Below are 13,952 nucleotides of genomic sequence, written 5' to 3' on the forward strand. Positions count from 1 at the left end.
CGCCGTCCATCAGAGAGACCAGCTGGTGGAGGGCTCTGCGCTGGGGGTTCCCCGGGATGAGGTAGGGCTGGGAGAGCAGTGGGAGCTGCTGCTGCTGCTGCAGGAACTTTGGGTGCTGGAGCCTGCGATGAGATGGACGACTGGCTTCTGGGCAAAGAGCACTCCTGCAAGGCAGAGAGAGGTAATGGGGAGGGTTACTGGGACTGTGGGGTGGCATGGCTGAGAAGGATAGGGCGCAGAGCAAAGGGCAGTCTATCCAACCCCAGAGACCTCATCCCAGCGGAAAGAGGCTCGGTGCAAAACAAGCAGGCTTGGAGACAGATCAGTGATGACCAGGATATAAGAAGGGATCCCCCGGGGCTTGCTCTGGCAGCCTCTGTCACAGAGGCCCGAAAGATCCCAAATGGCTTCAACACCTCTGGAGGAAAGAAGCAACTTTCCGTGGTAGGTATCGCACTGCAATGCCAGGACTCCCGCATGGGCTCTGTCTGAGGACGCAGGAACAGGACCTGCAGGGCTCAGTCGGCTTGAGCAGAGTACAGGGGACAACAGCAATTCCTGCTTCCCAGAGATGCGTGAGGAAAAGCTGTGTAAAGCCACTCCTCAGCAGGAGAAGAGGGGTAATACTCCTTCCTGCTAACACTTCTGTAGTATTTTTAAAATCTAAGGGAAGGGATTTCTAACAACCACCACCACCACCAGGAAAGGGCATTAATCTTGACTGCCTAGGACCAAAAGAAAAAAAAAAAAAAAGAGAGAGAAGAAATCATCTCCTGCTGAACTTTCTAATCCAGACAGGTTTGGTGTGCGGTGCTTTGGCAAAGGCCAGCCCCTGGGAGCACGCCACCCTCTCCACCACCAGCCTGGCTCTCTACCCACCCCCAGGAGCGGGAGTTCTTTCTCACCAGCATAAATTGTGCCGTTAATCTCCACCGACATGTTAATACTCCCAATGCCGTTAGGTGACAAATTCAGTGCTGCCGCTGCTGCCGAGTCCTGTTTATCTTCTTTCAAGAAAGAAGAGATGCAGAGTTAGAGAGTCACTATCCTGTTCCCTGCACTATCCAGAGACGATCAAAGCCCTCCTTTTGTCTCCTCTTTGGTGAGGAAATCCCCGCACAATGTCCGCTCCCAGTCCTTATCCTAAGATAAGTCTACAAAGGTGTTTAAATGCTTCAGTGTGAACTAAGGGTAGGCTGGGAGCCCACTGGCATTTGTGACTTTCTCCCCAACTGGCACAAGGGAGGGTCAAATTATCATCCCCTCCGAGGAAAAAGCTGCCAGCACAGGAGACAAGACCGTCTTTAAACCAGCTGGATTGTGGCTGGGGGCATCTACACAGTCCTCTCGCCCTCAGCTGAGGGCTGGCAGTTTCGGGAGGAGCTGGTGCGGTTCCCTGTGCAGGGCTCAGACTGCAGCAGCTCCCGCAGCCGCTGGAGGGAGGGGACACAGCGCCAAGGATTCAAACCCTGGAACGCGACGCTTGATTTTTAGCTCATTTCGAGTCTGCTGGGACAGCAAGTTCGCTGTCTCTGTACAGAATGCTAAGGACATTGTTAACATTTAACCTGAAAGTTGCTGTCAAGCTACGATAAGCTCCTGTGGTGCTTTTCTGAAAAGCACTTCACAAAACACAATGTTATTTTTATTTTGCAATTGGGAAAATTAGGCCACAAAAGACAGGACAGACTTGTTCACAGTCACCTAACAAAGGTGGGAATAGTGTCAAGTCCTCAGGGCTCAGCCCTCAGCATGTTACTATTTGTAGAGATTAACATTGTTCCTAGCATTTTGATTTAGGAAGTTCAGGGTGGAGAGAAAAAAAAAAAATAAAGTGAGATGAGAGGGAATGAACATGACTTGATAAAATCTGTATTCCCCTTTACTCGCTACTTGTTTTGTTTTTATATAAAGGTGAAAGTTAGGTGGATGCAGAGCTGCCACGAACTGTGATGCAAAGTCCCAATCCCATTTAACGCCACAGCAAGCTGCTACTGCTTCAAAGGGGAACCTGCTTCGACCCTTTGCCACACGTATTTCTGGCAAAGCGTCTCAATAAAGCATTTGCCAGCACTGCTAGCAAAGACCTCAAGAACAACTCTTCCCTTTCTTCTAAGCTGTGCCAGACTTGCCTGGCCGTGTGCCTACGTCCAAATGTACAGTTAATAGGGGGTCTGAGACCTTTAATTTTAAATGGATCAAAAGGTTTGGAGGAAGCAGCTGTTGGGACTGAAATTTTCTGAGGCTGTGCTGCCCAGTGAAGTGCAGCCCCCAGGACAGGTAAGGGAGCCACAGCACTTAATCAGCTTTTGAAGCCACTATATAACAGTATTGATTCTGACAATGTGACCTTTACAGGGTGACTCCCCTTTTACAAAGCATTTCAGGAGCGCATTTCCCAGGCCATGAATGCTGCTTATATGTGACCTTCTAACCCAGCCTTGCCAGGAGTTCTTTGCCTGGAGGCTGTGCGTAGGGTTGCAGCAGATGTTGGTAGAAATCACCTGATTTGCTAAAAGCCCTGGGACACGTCGGGCCCCCTGCAGATACGCAGGTCTTTGTGGCCTCCTCGCCACACCTAACAAAGGATTCCTAAAAGCTGGGCATCTCTCTCCCGCAGTCTGCTACCCATACAGAAAAAAGCCGTTACCTCCACGATCAATTAAAAGGATTCCTGACCAGGAAAGGACAGAAAATCATCCCCTGCAGCACAATGCTGGCGTGAGGCTCGGATGAGAGCAGGGCAGGGGAAAGCTGAGCATCTGCCACATGATGGGCTTCCCCTCAAAGTCAGCTTTTCTTGACTGCGGCATCACAAGGCTGCCTCTGGCTAGGCTAAACCGTGCTCTCGGGTCCGAGAGATCCCGGTATTAATCATAAGGGGGTCAGATACGTGGCCCAAAGCAATTTCAGCCAACCCATGTGCTTCCCATGAAGGAAGGAGCATACCTACAGCGCGCAACGTAGCGCTGCAAGGGCAACTGAAACTGCTGCTCCCCACAGTGCAAGTTCTGTGGAGACATGACAGCCCGAGTCCTGAAGCAATCTCAGGACAGGAGGTCATAAGCTCAGAGTGAGGGTCCTGTTGTATGGGTCGAGTGGGTTTTATCAGCTTAGATGCAGAGCTTTCTGAACGCAGCTAGGGCATTTCTGAATTCAGGCTGGATTATGTACCAACAAGAATAGAAGAAAACCAGCAATGGCAAGGAGAACCCAACAACATGTTGCCACGGTTTAGCTTTTGCAGTTACTGTGCTCCATTTTAACAGCTTCTTAATGGTGACGTCTGCCTGGTACCTGGACAGATAATCAAGCCTGTGTGTTAAGGGGTGTTCAACATCCTATATCGGGAGCAGTTCCCTCCCTGCTGCAGTCTGCAAAGGCCTTTCATGTATCTAGAGGTGCTGCTTACCCTTGCCATTGATTTTGATCTTCATGGGGATCTGCCGCGCCATGCTGAACAGGTTGCGCTGAAGCGCCTGCTGGACGAGCCGCTGCTCCTCCTCCGTCATCCGCGAGACCTTCTTCTCTGGAGGCTCTCCCGACTCCAGCCTCTCCCTCAGCTGCTCCAGGGTGGCTGTTCTTGCTGCCACAGTTGCCTGCTGGCTAGCCAAGGTCACTGGCACGGCAATACGATTTGGCATAGACACAGTCAAGGGCACACCGTCACCTAGAAAAGGAAAGAGTCGCTTAGTGCCTCCCACAGCCCTTCCTAAAGCAAGCACGTGACGGTTTAAACCGCAGGCAGAATATTCTGCAAACCCAGAGCCACCCAAGTCTCACTGCTCTCAAGTCCAAGCTAGTCTGGGCGGCCAAAATGGAAAATCACTGTGTTTCAGTGCCTGTACCTCTTCACCCAGCCACCCTCTCAGCTGCGGGTAAAAGTAGCTGACCTTTTCTGACAGCTGCTGCTGGAGACACCCGAGGATTGCTGGTCCCACTGCCAGGCGCGACGCCGATGATGGGGAAGCGAATCTTTGGGGGAGACAGGAGGGAAGGAGGCCCCGTGGTGGTGGGCGAGTAGCTGAACAAAGAGGAGCTGTAGCTGGGCCGCCTGCCTTCCCGCCTGTTGCCGTCGATGGCAGCCTGGAGCTCAGCAGGAGAACTGAGGGATTTTTTCTCGCATTCGTAGGCATATAGATACTTCATATACCTGGGAGAGAGGCAAGCACGGAGAAACTCAAGTAGGTTTCTCAACAGAACATGAAAATACAGGCTGCAGCACCAAGCGTTGCATTCAGGAAGACTTTCAGACTGAGGTCCTCTGTAGACCTGGAGTCTTTGTCCGCGTATCATGACCACCGCTGCGCTTGGTTGGATAAGCATTGAGCAGTTCGGGTGTGAGGCACAGCTTTCACGAAGAAACTTTCAGTTTAATCAGTGTTTAGACAGAAGCATATAGTTACATACCACTACACCCCGACAAGGGCAGAAGAGAATCATCCAGAATTCTTTTACAACTGAGATACCACTTAAAATTATAAGAATTAAGATCCTGGACCGTAAAACTTAATGCAAGGAAGGAAATTTGAAGAATTACCTTTATCTAAGCCATTTGCATTGGGCAGCACCAAGCCTTACCGCTTTTGCTGAATTCTGGCACACACGTCTGCAGGAGACAGCCTGTTTGTACCAAAGGCTGTAGAAATAGCAAGGAGCTTCCCTCTCTGCGACTCAGGGGCTCTAATAACTTCCAAGAAAATCGAGTCTACGTAAGAGCTGGGTGTGGATTCCCAGAGCCCAGCCTCCCACGCTCGAGTCACTAAAGTGCAGCTTCACCCTGTTGCTTCAATTTTATAGTGATTATTCTAATTTTTCTTCTTTTTTTTTCCTTGCCTACTCAATGTCAGGTACTGCAGGTCAGAAAAGCAATCCTTAACAGTAAGTAGGTGCTAAATGCAACTTTCCACAATTCAGTAGCGATAACAGATTATTAAATGATCAAGTTCATACTTGATGCCTACAAATCAGGAGGCCTCCCTCCCTCCTCGCTGTGCCAAGTGCTCTTCAGAGAGAGGAGCAAGATGCCTCCTATCCCTGAGAGGAATAAATAAAGCCATTTATCAGTTCCTCCCTGGCCGCAGAGTGGAATTTAGTCGTTCAATTTTTCCACCCCAGTCCCCGCTGCGTTCACATCCATGCCGTCAGGCCTTCTGGACTTACTGGGTTCGAAGCGTGAATGCGGCACTGGTGATGGAGGTGGGCAGGTTAAGGCCTTTGGTGATCTCTCGCCAGATCTTCTTGTTGATAATTTCTACCAGCCCTCCTTTCTCAGTCACCAGCTTGTAGAGCATGTAGAGATCCAGGATCTGCTTTGCCATGATGGGGATCCGATTAATGGGAGTTCCTGCAGGGAAACAGCAGGGAAGGAAACACGGAGTCAGAGAGAAAATGAGGCCAAGAAAATCGGCAGGTTAGAGCTATTGATCTTCCTTCTAATAGGAAATTCAGGCAACTCTGTTCATAGCCTGACTTGAGGCCTCTCGATGGGTGAGTAAATGAGCCAGAGAAGTGTAGCTACATGGCACGTCCTTTTCATGAAAAACCCTTTCCTGTAGGCAAAAGCAATTATCAGACCAATAATAACCTGCAGCTAAGAGCAACTTCTAAAATAGAAAGAGGGGAAGTAGGGACTATTCAGTCCGAGGGGTGAGGGAGCATCACAGAGGAATCATTTTTTATGAGCTCCCAGGGCCATCTGAGATAAAAATCTGTATTGCTTGTGCTCAGGAAGGGGCTGAGCAGCCAGGCAACTCGAGCTGCTTGTATGCTGGGATTCGGCTCCCGCACTCCCCAGGCTTTGCCATCCCGTATCGCTTGGGAACGGCTTGGGTACGTGACCCTCGAGAGCATCTCCTTCCCCCACGTACATTTACCTCTGTCCTCCCTCACAAGCATGTGCATAACGTTTTGCCGCAGCTTCTGCTCTCGCAAAGCATTTTCCCCCTCCCACTCCTTTTCCCCCCGAACACGCTCCCAAATTGACACACCGATGATGCTGCACGCGTACCTCGGTAGCAACTACAACCCAGCTGCTGGAGCAGTAACTCGTTGCGAGAAAGCTAGAGACATTGCCTTGACGGTGAACAAACGAGCAGCGTAACGGAGCGCTGGTGTGCCCGACTGCGGATGCCGCCGAGCCAGGCATCCTCCCGGCTGCTGCGAGAAGCATCAGGCAGCCGAGCGCTTTTTGGGGCCCAAAACAAGGTCCTGCTCTATCCTCGTGAGGCTAGACAGGGCAGACAGGGAAACGGCGCTATCCTTCCTGTTCAGTTTTGTCATCTTGTGGGTTAACAAAACTAAGAAAATCCGATTTTCAACCTGATAGTGCCCTTTTAGCAGCACCTTAAAGCGATAAAGCGTGCAGGGTTTGAAAAGGTCAAACTAATGAGATTTAGGAAAGGAGAGGAAAAGGAGGGGAAGAAAAAAAAATAATGCTGATGTAGCAAACCTTTTCTTTTGCATAGGAAATACTGTCCTGGATCAAAGAGCCATCCATCTGAGGTCAGTATCCTGCCTACCACAATGGTCAGCACCAGCCTTTACAGGAAAGCCTGCGAAGCGCTGTAATGGACAATTATGGAAGAGCCAACCCACAGGGGAGACTTCTGCCACTGCTCATCAGCCAGCGATCCGGTTAATGCCCCGAAGCAGAGCAGTTTATGGCCCTTATAAATGGGTTTTATTCTGCTTAGTGAAAAGGAGTTCAGCTCAGCTCTGCAGATGTCCTCATTATACATGTAAGTGTAATTTTTTTTTTTTTCCACCCCGCCTCTCTTGTCTTTTGAGGCCTGTTACGCATTAGCTCGTGGTACCGATTCCCACAGGTTAATGAGATGCTGGACAGAAAAAGTAAACTTTTTCAGCTTTAAAAGGGCTGCCTTCAATTTCACCAAGTTACTAACTCTAAAACTGTAAGAAAACAGAAAGAGCAACCTGATCAGGCTTGGTCTGCACGCTCCGTCATTTTATATCTATCATCTCCTCTTTTCCTTGCCTTGTCTAAACAACCCCTTCCCTGTCCACAAAGCAGTAATTTCACAAACTGCATCAGATCCTCTTCCTGCATTTCAGAGACAACAGCTCCTCCAGGGAGCAGAGACAGAGATGTTTCCAAACCGTTTACACACACCGCGGCTCTACCCATCCCAGCCAGCTGCCCCGAGCCAGGAGCGGGTCCCTCCCAAAAGGCCAGCCTGTGTAAACGCAATCCTCAATTTGCTTCGGTTTTTCCTCAGCCACCATTTTGTCTCGGTGTGTTATTGCAAAGATTAAGAGCACACTAACAGCGTCATTTCAGACACACAGAGGGCTGGGAGTGATCATGTTACCAGCCTTAAGTTATCATTCATCAGCTGAGCCACAGTAACCAGAGTCACACCCAGCCCGCTCCAAAGGAAAAGCAGGGAAATATTTCTCTCCGAGGTCTCCAGGAAGAGCCAGGGGAGGTTTTTTCCACCTCAAAATGCCTCTTCGTTAACAGTTCGGCATTTCTGCCCCAGCAGCAAGGAAAGCCGAGGTGTCTTAAGCGGCATCGTGTCACCAGCAAAGCCTTTGCTCTGCTGGGGCTCCTCTCCCCTGCTCCTCCAGCAACCCCGTGCCGCGCAAAGCCACCCGCTTTTCCCCAATCCAATTTAGGGAATAGCATTAGCTTGTCCAGAAGGGACTTTCATCCAGCTTTCCTTGGACAGTGAGCAGATGGAGAGCGAAAGGGAGGGTCATGGATAAGGCTCCTTAGGCAAAACAAGCCACTAACACAGAAGTATAAGGAAATACCTAGTTGTTAATATACTGCATTTCTCCTGAACACTGTTTTACTCTTCTCTAGATTCTTTCATCTCAGCATTTGAAAACACACACAAATGTATTTATCCAAATGCCCCCGTGAAAGGGACATTATCTACATCAGTCAGAAATAAAGGCTGACATGCGTTTCCAGAGAGCCTGCTCATAGCTGCATAGCTGGAGTAGAAACAGCGGTCAGATCTGACCTCCCCACCGCATGCTACTACCCCTTCGACACCTCCCCTTCCTGAAGTTTGCTTTTAAACAAGACCCACAGACCGAAGTGCCCTGAAATTTAATTAGCAGCTTTATAAACGAAGCTGAAACTTAGAGCTCCCTGGCCCTGTAAAGTTTCTTTATGCAGGCTGAGAAATTTTACAGCAGGGACAAAACTACTTCCATCCTTCTGCCACTTGAGCACAGAGACGCAATCGTTCTCCTCCCATGCTTTCTCATCGTACCACTCAAAGTAGTATCTCCCAGAGCTAGCAAAGAGCGATTTGGGTTTGGAACCCGGTAAATTAACTGTACTCCTCACCAAGCCAGCTAGGGCTCTGCATGTTTCATAGGATCTGACTGCAGAAGAGCTGAGAAGTGTGGAAAAGCTGCTCTCACAGCCCTCTCCTCCCCCAGCCCCTCTCCGAGGAAAAGCAAAGCGATAAAGTCTTTATTGGAAACCCCAGCGCTCAAACAGGAAAGGCTGAAAAAACGAGTATCATGGGACGATTGGATGCTGAAGCCGAGCGGATCCTTTCACAGGCGGCTGCAAGGCTTGTCAGAGGCCATGATGGATTACTGTCATCTGGCAGCATCAGGATTAATGATCCGGAGGTCAGAGGGGAGAATTCCAGAGGGAAAGGTCAGCAGCCGGGGGCACAGCGTAAGACTTGTTGCCTTTTGATGGCAAACTCATTTTACTGTACTCTCAAGCCTCTCTATTCTGCCGGCTCTCAGAAATGCTGTACGTACTGTGCTCGCAAAGAGGCACAAGCCTTGCTCGACTCAAGAAGAGGGCAAGGAAGAGGACTTGCTCCCCTCCTAGTTTTCTTGGTAAAATTGTTTTCCTTTTAGTATAACCCCAGCTACACAAGTATGGGGCATTCCTGCAAGGAACAAGCCAAAGCAGGGGGACGAGGACTCTGTTTCCACTGGAAAAGGGATAATGTGCAGTTGAGGAGCATGGGACACCTCAGGAAGACAAAATTCTAGGGCAGGCAAACTCCTGCTACCAAAGACCCACGGGTGGGAGTATAGCCTAAGGGTAAGAGGCTGTAAGACTCCAGATAACCTACCTTCCCTTTTGCTAACTAGAAGGGCTATAAAGAGGAGAAAAAGCCCAAAAATGACACTGGAAGGAGAAGGAGGAATCATCCCATAGCCATGGGTTCCTGGTTTTCTGAAAGAAAAGACAGCTGTAACTGTAATTCAGACTTCTGGAATAAAGAGTTTCCCCGGAGGAAGCCTCACTGTAGCTATAAACATCTCTGTCCTTCAAGGGAAATAAGCAGCCCCCTCTGCCAAGCTGTTTCACCCCGTTCAAAAGCCTCTTCTGTTTCAGGCAGACGTAACAAAAGCCTAAAGGGCTTGAATGTCCCCTATGTCCCCTACGCTGGAGAGGCAGAAGGAGCAACTGTTTGATTTTCATCCTTCAAGAGCTCTTTAAGAAGGGTCTGAGGAAGCTGCAAAGCCCAGATAATCTTTAAATGACTGTTTTTACATCTATTGTCAATGAACCAGTATCTGGGGGTGCTGGCGGAGCCATTGGCACACGCAGGCTCCGCTCCTGCAACAGCCGCTCGCTCAGTGCTGGGGCTCAGCCTGGACCATCATCATCTTCACCCACCCAAGCACACTGCCCAAGGTGAGCTTTTTCCTTGCTCTTCATCCTATCTTAGCCAGACTTCAGATTTACACCCAATTCTGAAGATGGAGACTGATGTTAAACAAAGAAACCTGCTCCTAAGACTGTTCTTAACTGAGCCATAGAAAATAAGTCCCCTCTCATTTTGCAGGGATTTGCAAGTCCTCCACGATGGGGGTCCCCTGCCAAGAGCCACTCTCTCCTCTCCTCGTGCTGAGCCATGCCCACTGCAGGGAGTTCCCCACCATCAAGCAGTCTAAGCCATGACTTGTCCTGCATGCAAGAGGCAAAGAGCAGTTAATTATACCCAGCCTGGAGCAGTACTTTTTCAATCACCTCCCATTTTTTTTGCCCCCTCTATCCAACTGACTTTCAGCAGTGTCGATTTTTCAGTAAGGAACAAAGGAGGTGAGAATCCCAAACATTTCTTCTGCAGAGCAGCATTCAAAGTGCAATAAAGCATGCTCTGGAGTGAAAAATAGACATAGAGGGGGCATTTTTTAGCCACAACCTGTACAGGTAAGGAAAGAGCTGCTCTTTCCAGTTTCCACTCTAAATTAAAGTCCAGAAGAGAAACAATACCAGGCAGTCAAAAGGAACAGGTTTTCCCCAGGAGACTGGGGAAGTCCACAGTGATTTAAAATAATTTTGAATCGAATCTTGAAGAAATCTTCATTTTTCTTTGAAGGCAGGCAGAGCAATTACTTGGTACGAATGACCTCCCCACTCTCCCAGGCTAAACAGAGGTAAAATTCAGTTCAACAGCAAATCAGCAGAGTAAGATAGGAGCAAATCAACTTGAACTCTGCACTGCCTCCGCTCCCGGTTTGCTTGAATTCCTCTCCCAGGACAAACCCCGGCTGGCTTCACGCAAAGCTGCCTGTTCAGCCACCCCAGCTCCTTTGCCTGAAAGTTTTATTTGTTGATTTGGTTTGAGTCTGACCCAAGCACTCAACGTTAAAATAAAAAGCAAAGGCATACAGAAGGGAAACCACCTCTCCCCTCTTCCTCCCTGCCCATGCCATGGCTGATCTAATCTCTCCCTGTGCATGGCATTTCCACAGCAGGCATTTTCACCTCCCAACAGGAATGTCACCACCTGATCCGCAAGCCTGCGGACCATTAGACACTCCTATCAAAGCGGGAGCCAGGATAGAGGGTAATTAATCATGCTCTATTTGACAGGAGGCCCACTTCTTATCTGCACCCCATGAAACACCATCAGTTTCTGCTTCCCTCCTCAGTAAGTGAGGGTGACAGCGGCCCCTTATCAGATTTCGGCTGCCGAACCGGAGGCAGCCTAACTGGCATCCAGCGCCCGGCTTATATTAGCCAAGGCTCCAGCCACATTAACCTTCCCACACAGGGTGCTTCTCCAGCCCCAAAACAGAGATCCCACGGAGATTTACTCTCTCCTACAGCTCAACTACCGTCCAACTCTTTGGCTGCTACCGATACAGATGGGTCCAATATATTTGCTGTTCCAAACTTCTTGACCAGATGTTGAACCGCCATGCAACTGGTGGTGGGTTTCCATACATATAACCTCCAAACCAAATGGATAAACTCTTCTTCTCTAAGCAGAGAGAGGTACAAATACAGAAGGCAATGCAGAGAAATGAGGGCAGCTGGGGAAAATAAAGGTAGGTCAGGCAGGCTGCACAAAGTCAAAAATTGGAGCATCTTCATGCCAAACGGCTCCACCTTCTTCCATCCAACCTGGATATCTACAGGGTCATCTCTTCCGCATTGAGCCACCTCCGCTGCTCAAGTGCAGCAGTTCATTAATCATTTGAAAAACATGCTGTTAAATTTAAGGGGGGGAAGCCAAGAACACCCGAAAGCAGAGAGGAAGTACTAATGTACGGAAGAGCTCAAGACCACCACGATTTGAGGCCCAAACATCTAGTCTTTGAGATGCTGGAGAAACATATGACAAGTTACCATCTGGATCTTCAGGAAAAGCGAGGAGAAAACCCTTTGAATCCATCCCTCAATTCTGCATACCCAGGAAAGGGCACCTGGGATTCAGAGATCCTCAGCTGGCAATCACTAGAGATGAACATGCTACAGAAAGGTTCATGCAAACCACCAACAGCCAATCATTTCAAATTTCTTTTGTACCCCATGTCCAATGCCAACTCAGTTCCTACCAAAAAATTTACGCTGCTCAAACATTCTTCATGCTGGCTGAATTTAAAACAAGTCTCCTGTAGGCCAGAACCAAGTCAACTCCTAATACTATTTTCCCATTAATTACAACTGCAGCTTCCAATATGATTTTTCTTTGGAGCTAAAGCACTATTCACTCTAAAACACCATTTTTCAGCTGCTTAGAACCAAAGGATATCAATTATTTGAGCTGTACTGGGTATCTTCCCATAAAATATTTTTTTAGATCTTTCCAAAGGGAAACTTCCAGGCTTTTTCCAAATGAGAAAAAAAAAACTTTTTCCAAATGAAAAAAAAATCCCATGTCTCTGCAACGAATGTTTAGAAGGGGAAAAAAAGGTTGTTTTTCATGGGAAGGACCTGCCAATAACTATTTCTGAATTATTGCAATTTGCAAAGTTTGCAAACTGGCCCAAGTAAAGTCTCCCAAAATATCAACTTCTGTGTCTGGCAGAGACTTTTAGTCACCTGGCACCTAAGACTGATGAACAAGACATTCCCTGCAAGAATTTGCTGGATGCTACAGAGAACCCTGCCTCAGGTATAGGGTTATGCATCCCCAGAGGAGCTGGATTCAAGTTGTTCGGAGATCCCAAGCACTCTGCTTTGCTCCTCATTTTATCCTAGCATGACTTAAAAGTGTCCAAGTACATGGAGTAGTGCATTCTCTGTTCCCTGTTTCGAAAGGCTCAAACCATTTAAAGAATACAGAGAAACGTAAACCAGAGTGCCAGTTCCTCCTACAACTTAAGGAAAAGTCATTCTTTCCATTCTTTCTAACAACATAAAAGTAAAAAACTAAAATATTTCACTGATCCCCACTGCTTACCATTTGCACAAGACACTAGTCACCATTTTTCCTCAGTCTAAGTCAGAACAGTTGACCAAAGAGGTTCTTTCAAAGAGGTACAGGAGGTAGAGATTTAGCTGTGTACAAATCCAAGGGTCTAATGCGGAACAGGGCTTTGCCTGGTTGATTTGGACCATCCAGAAGAGGCCTCTGCAGTGCCTCAAGTGAGAATTTTCCACTGCAGAACATCATCTGCTATTCAGGGAAGCATTTGCTGTGGCTCAGCATCAAGCAGGTTGCATGAGCAAAGGATGCTGAGAATTTGTGTCTATCGATGTCTCATTTAGAGAACTACATCGCTTAATTCAGAATCAAAAAATATCTCCGGAGGATCGAAAGAAGAAACCTGTAAAATTGAATCAGTAGTAGAATGAAGCGTATTCCCCAGACAAACATTTCCTAAGCACCACTTGGCCTACAGATAAACGAATCCATCAGTAAATGCTTTTGTCAATACCCTGGATTTTTTGTATTTCCACATGTAAAATGTGCAGACAGAGCATACAACAGCAGGAAAACATTAAAACCACACGGTCAGACTTACAAAGCCCCTTCTATGTATATACACATAAAAACCAGAATGGTCAAGCCATCTGGGAAAACCAAGGTCACGCAGAAACCTTGAACAAAATTAGTAGAGCTGTACAATTGGAGACGTTTTATGAGGTCTTCACAAAGGCAGTACTTAAAATGAACAAAACAGCTTCCCTTGAAAGGGCGCCTTTCCTAATACACCGTAGCACACAGTTAGATCTCTTCCCCATCAAACCTTTTCTCAAGAGGAATATCTTGCACGAACACTGCTGATCCTCCCAGGGAATGAAACACCCCCACTCCTCCAACTCTCTCCTGACCAGCACTAGTGGAATAGAGTCAGCTCAATTATCGGTGGCTGCCTTAGCAGCTCTAAGAGTCATGCCACTAACAGTCCTTCACTATCTGGGGACAAAAAGCAGTCGAGCTGTGCTACCTAGTACATGCTACAGGGCTGACAGCTTCATTTTTCTGCTATTCGTTGTACCTGTGCCTTCTATCACACACAAAAGAGATGGGGCCAAAATTTAGCTTCATGGTACGTTCACAGGGTGAGAAAGACCAGAAAAGAAGTGGAAGATGTCATCATCTCTAACACGGAGTCTGATCTGAGGAAAATAGCTTGCCCATCTGGCTACAGACATTTCTGTAGCAAAAGTAATGTCAGTAATGTTAAGCACAAAAGATGGAGGAACACAAGATTACCCTGAGTTATTGTAACGGATGCAGCTCTAGCTCGGGCACTTAGAA

General features: G+C 48.0%; 1 protein-coding gene across 1 annotated transcript in view; it reads right to left on the reverse strand.

Moving 5' to 3' along the window:
- Positions 1 to 9: 9 nt before the first annotated feature.
- The window catches only part of ARID3B (AT-rich interaction domain 3B), a gene marked incomplete at both ends in the record, with an annotated part of 28,346 nt that continues 14,403 nt past the window's right edge, over positions 10 to 13,952 (reverse strand). Inside the window, 5 exons of the mRNA XM_082005295.1 lie at positions 10 to 164; positions 906 to 1,007; positions 3,413 to 3,670; positions 3,894 to 4,153; positions 5,164 to 5,347. Coding sequence (XP_081861421.1) covers positions 10 to 164; positions 906 to 1,007; positions 3,413 to 3,670; positions 3,894 to 4,153; positions 5,164 to 5,347 — 959 coding nt within the window. The remainder of the gene's footprint in view (positions 165 to 905; positions 1,008 to 3,412; positions 3,671 to 3,893; positions 4,154 to 5,163; positions 5,348 to 13,952) is intronic.

This window comes from Phaethon aethereus (genome assembly GCF_964289735.1).
Source record: "Phaethon aethereus genome assembly, chromosome: 12".
NCBI classification, from domain to species: Eukaryota; Metazoa; Chordata; class Aves; order Phaethontiformes; family Phaethontidae; genus Phaethon; species Phaethon aethereus.